The 13,615-nt window shown below is 34.3% G+C and overlaps 1 protein-coding gene across 2 annotated transcripts in view; it reads right to left on the minus strand.

The window, feature by feature from the left end:
- Window positions 1-5,715: 5,715 nt before the first annotated feature.
- cpne5b (copine Vb) overlaps window positions 5,716-13,615 on the minus strand; it is a 179,295-nt gene continuing 171,395 nt past the window's right edge. For both annotated transcript variants that reach the window (XM_065241715.1, XM_065241716.2), the window contains 2 exons: window positions 11,789-11,862; window positions 5,716-7,841 (listed from right to left, as the gene is read on the minus strand). In XM_065241715.1, the coding sequence (XP_065097787.1) occupies window positions 7,653-7,841; window positions 11,789-11,862 (263 nt within the window). In that variant the 3' untranslated portion in view covers window positions 5,716-7,652. The remainder of the gene's footprint in view (window positions 7,842-11,788; window positions 11,863-13,615) is intronic.

Below are 13,615 nucleotides of genomic sequence, written 5' to 3' on the forward strand. Positions count from 1 at the left end.
ACACATTTGGCCTACACTTTTAGTGACTTACAGTTCATTCGATCATTTAGTTTATGTTTCCCTGAGAATCGAAACCTTAACCTTTGCTCTGCTTACACAATGCCGTACTAATTGAGGTACATGAGGTCATGTGGGCCCTGTATTAATGAACAGCCCTAATCTAAAGGGAACGTGTGGTTATTGCAGTGGTCTGGATATATCTGTCATCTCTGACATGACCCTCAACTATCATTTCAGTCTGAGTTCTTATGGAGTGTGTTTCTAATTGTGTGGGTGCAGAGGAGGCCACCATGCAGGTGCTTGACTCCCACAGATGGCACGAAGGCAAAGCCTCTCATTAGGGACAATAAATAGAAAGAAAGCGAAAATATATGACAAGGGAGTTCATTGAGAGCACGAGATCCTATTGATTCAGGTGTCAGTGAGATATTGGGCATGCGGATGGGTCACGGTTTGACCTTTAACTTTAATCAGTGCCAATTAAGTTGAAAGCTGTGATCCAAACATGGCCTGACCGTTCAATTCTTCATTCAGATTGGAAAATAACAAACAGATCAAATAAAATCCAGGCCCCTTATTTTGTAGGGCGATGCGTTTACAATGTATTTTTTTTAGATCACATTATAGAACACTACAATATAGCCAAACAAAGAGCTCAGATGCAAAAGTGCATTTGACACGTTTTTTGTATGTAAGCATTTCATTTTTTAATCAGGCTCTTTCGTTTAGGTTCAGTAATTTCATTTTAAATTTGGCTATCTTTCGCTTCATTCAAAGTAAGTTTCTTCACTTTTTACTGTCCTTTCTGAAAAAAAGTCTCAGAAATTTAGTCAATATGGAAGTGAATGGGGCTCATGAATGGTTTGGTTATGAACATTCCTCAAAATATCTTCCTTCGTGTTCATCAGAAGAAATTTATACAGGTTTGTTAAAACATGAGAGTGAGTAAATTATGACAAAATTTTCATTTTTGGGTGAACTATCCCTTTAAAGGAGCATTTCACCCGTACAAACATTAATCTTTATTGAAAGTGTGTCATATTTGTAGTCGAAATGTAACATACATTTAAAATTTGGTGCCTATTTGACCGATAAAAGGTGTGTTTGTAGTCTCACCCCCTCAACAAAGATATTGGACTTCCTTCTTTCAATGATGCAAAATGATGATTTTTACATCATTGAAAGAAGGAAGTGCAACACTGAAATCTGTATTTCTCCTGTCTCAGCGGCAACTGAGGAAATGATGCATGACCATTCAAAAACATGACTGGGGTTCTAACTATACAAAGCTTAATGCAAATGGGTGAAGTGTCCCTTTAAACACCGTCATTCATTTCATTCTTCTGTGCGCTTTGATGAAAAATCATTGTGACATTTAATGGATTCTGCCAACAAAGCGGTATTTCTAAATGGCTTAAGGCTGGGATTAAAGGAAAACACCACTGTTTTCAATATTTTACTATTTTTTTTCTGTATTAGCATAGGCCGAGTCACTTTAAAAAAAAAAAACTATTTCAATTAATCCAGTATATTGTTGTATATTATTGTTCTCCACAAAAATCCATATGAAATTATCCATGAAATGATAATCATTATAAAGATAATAACCAAAATAAAAAATAACAAATAAGAAAAAAACTAATTAGAAAAATATTGTAAATTATATTTTAGAAGCTTTAATTCTTTAAATAATAATGCATGTAAAATAATATTAATTATACAAATAGTAAGAATAATAACCAAAATAAAATATAACAATACATAAGAAACAAGCTAATTGTTTTTTTTTAAAAGAAGAAAAATATGAGTAAATTATACCACAGTTTTTCAATATTTTACTATGTTCGACTTAGACGAATTAATACATACCTGTCTTTTTTCAATGCGTGCACTTAATTTTTGTACAGGGCGTCGTGAATGTTTTAGCATTTAGCCTAGCCCCATTCATTCTTTAGGATCCAAACAGGGATGTTACAGAGTAGTAACACAAGTAAGTATGGCCGAAGAGCTGCAAACTAAGTGCTCTTCCGCCATACAATATAGTTTTCATTTTTTATCCCCTTAAAAAATCACCACGTTTTGTTTTGTGCAACCATACTTACGTGCAACTACTCATTTTTATTCTTAGGACTTAAATGCCAGAATTTTTTTCTGTATTAGCATAGGCCGAGTCACTTAAAAAAAAACAATTTCAATTAATCCAGTATATTGTTGTCTCTATCTTTTGTTCTCCACATTTTCAATTTAGTCAATATCTTTACTATAATTAAAACAGCTCACAAAATTAAAAAAGTACGATGAAAATATTATGCACTAATTATTCCCTCAAAATAGAGTCTGATGGTTTATCAGACCTGAATTAGGCTCTGTTGCCTCCTAAAGTCAAATTGACTTTATTCTGGTAATTTGTAATGAGGTGGTAAATATGTCACAGGTTTCGTGCATGACTCAACAGATGAACAACAGGTCTTCACATCTGTGATACACAGTCTCTTGGTGAACATAAACATTTGGTAATGGTGTGAACCTGCTGTTGACCTCAATTCAACACACAACCCACTGCACACTTCACCAGCAGTACCATATATATATATGCACACTATGTCACACTAGACAACAGTTTGTAAAAGACTTCATTTATTAATATTCAGTTAAGGCAGTCCAAAGCATTTCACAACCCACTGTATGACAAAGATCATGTACAATAGAAATTGTTGGGAGCAAACATGCAAAATAAATTCAAATAATAATAATAATAATCAAAATAAAAAATATCAAAACATAAGAAATAAACGAATTATTATAAAAATGATTAAGGAAAAATATTTGTAAATTATTAATTATATCACAAGCTTCTGTTACTTTTGAACTAAAAATCCATATGAAATTATCCATGAAATGATAATAATTATAAAGATAATAACCAAAATAAAAAATAACAAATAAGAAAAAAACAAATTATAAGAAAAATATTGTAAATTATATTTTAGAAGCTTTAATTCTTTAAATAATAATGCATGTAAAATAATATGAATTATACAGATAGTGAGAATAATAACCAAAATAAAATATAACAATACATAAGAAACAATCTAATTGTTATTTTTTTTTTAAATTAAGAAAAAAATTGAGTAAATTATAAATTATATATTACAAGCTTTTGTTACTTTTGAAATAAAAATCCATATGAAATAATAAAAATTATAAACATAATAATAACAAAAAGTTTAAGAAAAATATTGTAAATTATATATTACACGCTTTTGTAATTTTTAAATATACTAAATGTGAAATAATAATAATTATAAACATAATAATAACAAAAAATTATAAGAAAAAAATATTGTAAATTATACATTACAAGCTTTTGTAATTTTGAAATAATAATACATGTGAAATAATAATAATTCTAAAGATAATAATAATACTGATAATAAAAGCAATGGCCATGATATGCTGGTTGGTTGCAGATTCCTCAAGTGAACATAAATAATAATTAAATAAATGTGGATAAAGGTCCCAACATAACTACAGAAATACTGTAGCAAGAGAAAAACTCAATCCACAAAACGTCAGGCCGTACATGCACATGTATTTCAGTGAAATTATTCTCTACAGTATGTTACAGTGGACAGCACTAATGTATGTGTGTCATACACTTCCTGTAGTGCAGGTATACATACATACATCATTCTCATGAAGTCCTCATGGATGCTGGTCATTGTCTTTTGTCTTTGCTGAGGACTGTAATTCATGGCTTATTGTACATTCCAGACAGGAACAAAAATAAATATATTTTCATATAACATCATCTAAAAAGGGGAAACATACAGATGCGTATTTTTTAAAGTATAATAAAGTGCTTCCATAAAATTTGTCATGACTGTAAACTCTTGCAGGTCCGTGCTGCATGGGGAATAAAAGATGAACGACATCATACTAATATATTTTCCAGAAGTCATTTTTTACTAAAACGAATGGGTGCAATGGCCAGGTTTTTATTCAAAGTATTGGTAAGGAACGTCTCATGGCCTTACAGAAGCACAGTGATGATGCTCACATTGATGTCCAGGAGAATTATGCAAAATACTTGTTTTTCCCTGTGCTAGATAAACCCACAGAGCAAATCTCCTCTGGGCTAGTTCTTTACAACCAAGCTTTTTCATCTGATATTACAAACAATGGCTTCCCTGCTAGTAGGAGCTATTGATGTCTCTGACTGGTAAATTACAAAGAACAGATGAACAGTTTGAATAGCGTGGGGTTGTTACTGAATAAAGGTTATTAATTTGAAGGCTTTGAAATGGACGAATACAATTACTGTCTCAACTGGTGACAGGATCAGAGAAACATGCCATTCAGTGCGTATCAACGCTTCCCAAGATTATCTATGGACCCTTTTCGTCTGTGTAAACATTGAAGTTTTTTGATTGTAGGTCGGGTTGTGCATTTTAAAGTATAATAAAAATCAGCATAGGCTGTTGAACAGTTCTGTAATCACAAAATTTGTTTTTGTGATCTCACCTGCTTTTTTTCTATGAAAGCCTTTTTTCGATTAAAATTATTAGATGATATGCATAGTTAAGTTGATTTTATCTCACTGGCATTTACATTTAATAATTTGGGATTAAGGTTTAGCAGCAGGCTTTAAACTCTTTTGTTTTTCATTAAAAGTACCAGTTTCAATTATTATTTTTAACGGCAAGATATAATAAAAGTAAACAATCCAATGTTTGTTTTAAATAAACGAAAATTAATTCAATTTTGACTAACATCTAGACATGAATGTGTAATAGCAAATTAATTATCAATAACATTATGATGTTGTCATTCTAACTCAAAACAAACTTACACAAACTTAAAGGATTAGTCCATTTAAAAAAAAAAAAAAATCCAGTTAATTTACTCACCACCATGTCATCCAAAATGTAGATGTCTTTCTTTGTTCAGTCAAGAAGGAATTATGTTTATTGAGGAAAACATTCCAGGTTTTTTTTCTCTTTTTAATGGACCCCAACACTTAACTCAACACTTAACAGTTTTTTTAAACTGAGTTTTAAAGTACTCTAAACAATCCCAAACGGGGCATAAGGGTCTTATCTAACGAAACGATTGTCATTTTTGACATGAAAAAAAGCACTTTTAAACCACAACTTCTCATCTATCTCCGGTCCTGTGATGCGCCAGTGTGACCTCATGCAATACGTCATCACGTCGAGAGGTCACAGATGACGAATGCGAAACTCCGCCCCAGTGTTTACAAGTGTGGATGTAAAGGACCGTTCCGACGTTGTTGTATGCTGAATGATAGTTATTAATGTCTTTGTGTCAGTTTATTGTTTAAAATGGTCCGCAAATGGGCATTTTTATATGTGTAACACGACCTTTCCACATCACTATGCAATTACGTGAGGTCACGCTGGCGCATCACAGGACCGGAGATAGATAAGAAGTTGTGGTTTAAGTGTGCTTATTTTTTATTTATTTTTTGTCAAAAAGACAATCGTTTTGCTAGATAAGACCCTTATGCCTTGTTTGGGATCGTTTAGAGTCCTTTAAAACTCTGTTTAAAAAAACTGTTAAGTGTTGAGTTATGTGTTGGGGTCCATTAAAGTCCATTAAAATGAGAAAAATCCTGGAATGTTTTCCTTAAAAAACACAATTTCTTCTCGACTGAACAAAAAAAGACATCAACATTTTGGATGACATGGTGGTGAGAAATTTTTTTTTTAAGAAAATGGACTATTCCTTTAAAGGGATAGTTCACCCAAAAATAAAAATCTTGTTATCATTTACTCACCAACTCAGGTTGTTTCAAACGTATATGAATTTCTTAGTTTTGCTCAACACAAAGAAAGCTAGTTGTAATGAAGCAGGAGCACCACTGACTTCCATAGTAGGAAAAAATACAATGGAAGTCAATGGTGCTCCAAAACTGTTTGGTTACTACGATGGTCAGCCTTCCGATCTCTCTGATGAAGTACGGAATCTCTAATACGGAAGTGACTTTAACTGCAATTCATCGACTGTCCACTAGAGGCTGGCTCCAACAGTGAGTCAATCCCATTGACCTCCATGTTAAAATGGCCAACTTTACAGTAGAAAATAATATGTTTACAGCCTGGTACATTGGTCTATAAATAATTTTGTCTTATTTTGTCCTTCATGACAACTGTGAGAGGGTGAATTTTTTGTAACTCATCTGTTTAAATTACATTATTAAAAAAATATCTTAAAATATCTTAATTTGTGGTTGAATCAACTTGAGAGTGAGTAAATGATGACAGAATTTTCGTTTTTGGGTGAACTATCCCTTTAATAAAGAAATAAAAGTTTATTGTGTGTAGGTGCGTAAAATGTTTAACACTTTATACACCAACCACAAGAAAAAAAAAAACTTTTGACTTAAATGAACTTAAATTGACTTGAATTTTTGGCTATGGAGGAAATTAAATGCATTAATGACACATGAAAGGTACTGTAAAGAAAGGACTGTGATGCTTTTGATTTTACTGTGACTTAATTGAACGCTCTGTGTAACAAAGCTTTATGGTTGGCAGCGATACATCTCACCTTTTAGCAGCCTGCAGGTAATTAATGCCCCATGCACAATCCCAGGGATAAATGCTCATGGTTATTATGCTCAGGACCGTAATGTGCTCCATTACAAGAGCTCCTCCATTCAGTCCTGTACTGGCAGTGTGCAGATACATCAGATACTCTAATTTGTTTAAAAGCCTCTTGACAAAATTGAATCGGTGAATGAACTACAGCCGAAGCACGCTCCTTTTCTGCCTCTGAGAGAGCTCATACTGTCTATCGTGCATGTGCATTTACGTTCGATCCATTTGCAGTCCAGCAATTTTATACGTGTGAAGCCCATGGGTGATAAAATTAGAAATCAGGAAAGTCGGGTTGCAATGGTTTTGGTCGTCATATCACGCATGCTTATTTTTTGATGCATCAAAGACCAAGCACATGCTTTCCTCAATTACTGTAGCTTGAAAAATTGCACTCATCATACTTTTCATGTGTATTATTTCTCTTCACACTCACGCCTGCATTCATAAACCATAATGGATGTGGACAAAGAATCAAATGACAAAGTTTTTCCACAAATCAAATTCACACGTGCATGACTTGATACAAAATAAAGCGATACAGATCTAAAAACTTTACTGAAAACCATACACACGCACACTCTTGTATACAGATGTGAAATAAGGTCAAATGTCAGAATAGGGCACGTTTGTCCTTGTACAGTGAGACAGCCACAGACAGGCACGAGTTGAAACCAGAAAAATCGCTTCCTTAAACGTGATCCTCCAGGTCCTTGTCCGCTCTCGTCAGTTCATCCACAAAATAAGAAACAGTCACAGGCCTAGATATTTATTTATATATATTTATATTTGAACAAAATGAAAAAAATACTGCCTTTGGGTCAGATTCTTGACTCACACTGTCCTACCCAAGGAAAACGGGAGGAATTTGAAGATCACAAACAAAAACGCCACTGTACCTCGGAGTGTCTCGGAGGGTTCAAACACATGGTAACCTCAGGAGATAAACCTTTAGAGCTCCAGTGTAGCTATCCCTTAGCTCCAGGGAAAGGGCCGCTGTCTCAAACTAACTTTTAGAGCACATGGATGGGATCAGATCTGTGTGTGGTGTGTGTGTCCTGGAGGTGTATAAGGGGGCGGTGCTGGATTGGGTTTGATTCCCCGGGTCTTCATGTAGGAGATGAACTGGTCAGGAATCTCAGCCAAGACGTCTTTGGCCAGCCGTGCCATACTCAACACGTGGTTTCCCGTTCGGTCCATGTAATCCCGAAATGGCACAAACTGGGGAGAGGGGGAGAAATAGATGAAATTGATTTTTAAAGACATTCATTCATTCATTCACTGAATTAATCATTTCACTTTGACCATAATTATCCATCAAGCCAACCTCAATTATTTTTCCTTCCTTCCATATCATTCTTTCTTTCTTTCTTTCTTTCTTTCTTTCTTTCTTTCTTTCTTTCTTTCTTTCTTTCTTTCTTTCTTTCATCAACCTTTTCCACCTCACCATACTCATCCAGCCACCCTCATATATTCATTCATACATACCATATTATTCAGGGTTCAATCATCCATCTATCCATCCTTTCTTTGAATCAACCCTTTCACTCTCATCATGCTCATCCAGCCACCTTCCTTCATTCATCCATTCATTCATTCTTTCTTTAACCTTTTCCACCTCACCATACTCATCCAGACACCTTCATTCATTCATTCTTCCTTTTTCTTTCTTTCTTTTTTTAAATCAACCATTTCCCTCTCACCATACTCATCCAGCCACCCTCATTTATTTATTCATTCATACCATATAATTCAAGGTTCAATCATTCATCCATCCATCCATCCTTTCTTTGAATCAACCCTTTCACTCTCATCATGCTCATCTAGCCACCTTCATTCATTCATTCATTCATTCTTTCTTTCTTTCTTTCTTTCTTTAAATCAACTTTTTCCACCTCACCATACCACCTTTCCCTAATTTATTCATTTATTTATACCATATTATTTTTGTGTTCATTCATTCATTCATTTTTTCTTTCTTTCTTTTATTCTTTCTTTCTTTCGTTGAATCAACTGCTTCACTCTCACATTACTCATCCAGCCACCCTCATTTATTTATTCATTCATACCATATAATTCAAGGTTCAATCATTCATCCATCTATCCATCCTTTCTTTGAATCAACCCTTTCACTCTCATCATGCTCATCTCGCCACCTTCATTCATTCATTCATTCTTTCTTTCATTAACATTTTCCATCTCACCATACTCATTCAGCCACACCTTCTTTCTTTCTTTCTTTCTTTCTTTCTTTCTTTCTTTCTTTCTTTCTTTCTTTCTTTCTTTCTTTCTTTCTTTCTTTCTTTCTTTCTTTCTTTCTTTCTTTCTTTCTTTCTTCCTTCCTTTCTTCCTTCCTTCCTTCCTTCCTTCCTTCCTTCCTTCCTTCCTTCCTTCTTTCTTTCCTTTTTTCTTTCATCAACCTTTTACATCTTACCATACTCATCCAGCCACCTTCATTCTTTCTATTTTCTTTTTTTCTTTCTTTCTTTATTTCATCAACTTTTTTCACCTCACTATACTCATCCAGCCACCTTCATTCATTCATTCATTCTTTCTTTCTTTCTTTCTTTCTTTCTTTCTTTCTTTAAATCAACTTTTTCCACCTCACCATACCACCTTTCCCTAATTTATTCATTTATTTATACCATATTATTTTTGTGTTCATTCATTCATTCATTTTTTTCTTTCTTTCTTTTATTCTTTCTTTCTTTCGTTGAATCAACTGCTTCACTCTCACAATACTCATCCATCCACCCTCATTTATTTATTCATTCATACCATATAATTCAAGGTTCAATCATTCATCCATCTATCCATCCTTTCTTTGAATCAACCCTTTCACTCTCATCATGCTCATCTAGCCACCTTCATTCATTCATTCATTCTTTCTTTCATTAACATTTTCCATCTCACCATACTCATTCAGCCACACCTTCTTTCTTTCTTTCTTTCTTCCTTTCTTCCTTTCTTCCTTCCTTCCTTCCTTCCTTCCTTCTTTCTTTCCTTTTTTCTTTCATCAACCTTTTACATCTTACCATACTCATCCAGCCACCTTCATTCTTTCTATTTTCTTTTTTTCTTTCTTTCTTTCTTTCATCAACTTTTTTCACCTCACTATACTCATCCAGCCACCTTCATTCATTCATTCATTCTTTCTTTCTTTCTTTCTTTCTTTAAATCAACTTTTTCCACCTCACCATACCACCTTTCCCTAATTTATTAATTTATTTATACCATATTATTTTTGTGTTCATTCATTCATTCATTTTTTTCTTTCTTTCTTTTATTCTTTCTTTCTTTCGTTGAATCAACTGCTTCACTCTCACAATACTCATCCATCCACCCTCATTTATTTATTCATTCATACCATATAATTCAAGGTTCAATCATTCATCCATCCATCCATCCTTTCTTTGAATCAACCCTTTCACTCTCATCATGCTCATCTAGCCACCTTCATTCATTCATTCATTCTTTCTTTCATTAACATTTTCCATCTCACCATACTCATTCAGCCACACCTTCTTTCTTTCTTTCTTTCTTTCTTTCTTTCTTTCTTTCTTTCTTTCTTTCTTTCTTTCTTTCTTTCTTTCTTTCTTTCTTTCTTTCTTTCTTTCTTTCTTTCTTTCTTCCTTCCTTTCTTCCTTCCTTCCTTCCTTCCTTCCTTCCTTCCTTCCTTCCTTCCTTCCTTCTTTCTTTCCTTTTTTCTTTCATCAACCTTTTACATCTTACCATACTCATCCAGCCACCTTCATTCATTCATTCATTCTTTCTTTCTTTATTTCTTTCATCAACTTTTTCCACCTCACCATATTCATCCAGCCACATTCATTCATTCATTCTTCCTTTTTCTTTCTTTCTTTTTTTAAATCAACCATTTCCCTCTCACCATACTCATCCAGCCACACTCATTTATTTATGTATTTATACCATATAATTTATGTGTTCATTCATTCATTCATTCATTCATTCATTCATTCATTCATTCATTCATTCATTCCTTTCTTTCTTTCTTTCTTTCTTTCTTTCTTTCTTTCTTTCTTTCTTTCAATCAACTGCCTCACTCTCACAATACTCATCCAGCCACCCTCATTTATTTATTTATTCATTCATACCATATCATTCAGGGTTCAATCATCTATCCATCCATCCTTTCTTTGAATCAACCCTTTCACTCTGATCATGCTCATCTAGCCACCTTCCTTCATTCAGTCATTCTTTCTTAAATCAACATTTTCCACCTCACCATACTGATCCAGCCACCTTCTTTCTTTCTTTCTTTCTTTCTTTCTTTCTTTCTTTCTTTCTTTCTTTTCTTTCTTTCATCAACCCTTTCCCTCTCACCATACTCATCCAGCCACCTTCATTCATTCATTCATTCTTTTTTTAAATCAACCCTTTCCCTCTCATCATACCCACCCTGCAACTCTTATTCATTCATTCATCCATTCATTTAATCCTTTTACTCCTACTATAATTATCTATCAAGCCACCTTCAGTTATTCTTTCCTTCCAACCATATCATTGATTCATTCCCAACATATCATTCGTTCATTCATTCCGTTTGCCCTTGTAGTCTTACCATACTTCATACTTATCAATTCATGAACGCCCATTTAATAATTCATTTCTAGTGTATTATTCATTCATTCAAAACTACATATTGTTTAAGTAGAATACAATCTTTTATGAGGATTTTCATAGAATATCATACCTATTCTATATATTCAATAATTGTTCTGTTTTCCGTGTTCTTTTTGATGTAAAGCTGCATTGAGGCATTTTCATTCATCATATTTTTGACATAAGAATGATTTACATAGTCTCTCAGTATTTTCTTGCAAAAAATAGGTTAAAGACTCTCAGTTTTACCCAAGGCTGTGACTAGAAGCCAGATATATTCTTACTATTACTAATGACAGGTTGCATTCCTACATAATGAATCTTTTTATTATAATGCGGGTAATGGTATGAAGCAGGTACATGAGGGCCCAGTTCCACAGTGACTAAATAAGTAATTAAAATGTTCATGCCATGTGGATTTGATTGCTTATAAAAGAGACATAGCCACAAGTCACAGCTATTTAAAACTAAATGGTTAACATAACATGCATGTATTTTGAACAAACTTTCATTGGGTATTGCTTATAAAGAAAAGAAGCTGTCACCTGGACAATGTCTCGCTCTGCTAGTTTTCCTCGTGAAGAGATTCTTATGTCATCGCCATCCAACTCAACCATAGCTGTGAGAAAAGATAGTTCAGCAATTACATTTACATTTATGCATTTGGCATACACTTTTTTTGAGCGAGGTACAGTGCATTGTAGTATACATTTTATTTTTATGTGTGTTTCAGTTCCAAATGCCTCTTTTTTTCTCAAAATATATGAAAAGCATTTGCTCTCCATTTAGACCGGTCTATAGTGAAACTACTGAGATTTTTGAAATGTCATTTTTTTTTATTTAAATTTTCTATGCGAACTCTGATTTGAACAAACTTCCTTGTGACCCCATACATTTCAGTGTGTATTAATTAAATATTACTCTTTCATACACACTGCTTTAATTGTATTCATAATGATAAAGTCATTTTAAAAAGTCATCAAGTGTCTACCCAAGGCCATTATTTCTCTAATCATCTCTCAGAGCATTGGTAGCAGCTGTAAGTAATTGGTCTCCGTATCAGGAGTGCACACAGAGAATTCCATTACAGACTCCTCAAACACCAGACTTTCTCCACATGACCTGTAAACCTCATCCAACAGGAGCTCATCTTCGACCTCTGCGTGTCTATACGGTCTGCTGTAATTCTTGGACGCTCTATTTTAATATTGATTAAGGTCTCTCTTGGCTTCTTGAGTAGACTGACTGCTTACTACAGTTCATGCCATGACATGACGGTACAGCGGGGAAAATAAGTATTTGACACATCAGCATTTTTATCAGTAAGGGGATTTCTAAGTTGGCTATTAAAAATTTCCACCAGATGTAGCCATCAAGCTAAATATTGAATTCATACAAAGAAATCAGAACATTTAAGTATACAAGTTGAGTCATAATAAATAAAGTGAAATTACCCAGGGAATAAGTATTGAACATACTTTATTTAATACTTTGTATAAAAGCCTTTGTTGGTGATTACAGCTTCTAGATGCCTCTTGTATGGACAGACCAGTCGTCTGCATTGCTCAGGAGTGATTCTGGCCCGTTCTTCCACACAAATGGTCTTTAAATCTTGAAGGTTCCTTTGGCCTCTTTTATGAACTTTGATCTTCAGTTCTCTCCATAGATTTTCTATGGGATTTAGGTCAGGTGAATTACTGGGCCATTCAAACAACTTGTATTTTTTTTCTTTGAAACCACTTCATTGTTTCCTTGGCCTTGTGTTTGGGATCATTGTCTTGCTGAAATGTCCACCCTCAGCTTTCGGGTAGATGGCAGCAGATTTTTTATCCAGAATGTCCCGGTACATTTCTCCATTCATCCTGCCTTCAAAGTCTGCCAGTACCACTTGCTGAAAAGCAGCCCCAAACCATGATGCTACCACTCCCAAACGTAACTGTTGGTATGGTATTCTTGGGGTGGTGGGCAGTGCCATTTCTTCTCCAAACATGTTGTGTAAAATGACTGCCAAAAAGTTCAATTTTGATTTAATCTGACCATACTATAGTCTCTCAATAATCCACCGGCTTCTCCAAATGCTCTTTCGCAAAATTTAACCGAGCCTCAACATGCTTTTTGTTCAGAAATGGAGTCTTGCGTGGTGAGCGTGCATTGGATGCCATGGCGGTTCAGTGCATTGCTTATAATTTTTTCTTTAAAACAACAGTACCTGCTGAGGCAAGGTCTTCCTGAAGTTTTGCCCGAGTGATTCTTGGCTCTTGGAGAACTCTCCTGTTTATTCTTTGGACTCCTTGGATAGGGATCTTACGTGGAGCACCTGATTTTGGCCGGTTTATGGTGAGCTGATGCTCTTTCCATTTCCGGATAATGGC

The sequence above is a fragment of the Paramisgurnus dabryanus genome, chromosome 14 (genome assembly GCF_030506205.2).
Source record: "Paramisgurnus dabryanus chromosome 14, PD_genome_1.1, whole genome shotgun sequence".
Taxonomy (NCBI): Eukaryota; Metazoa; Chordata; class Actinopteri; order Cypriniformes; family Cobitidae; genus Paramisgurnus; species Paramisgurnus dabryanus.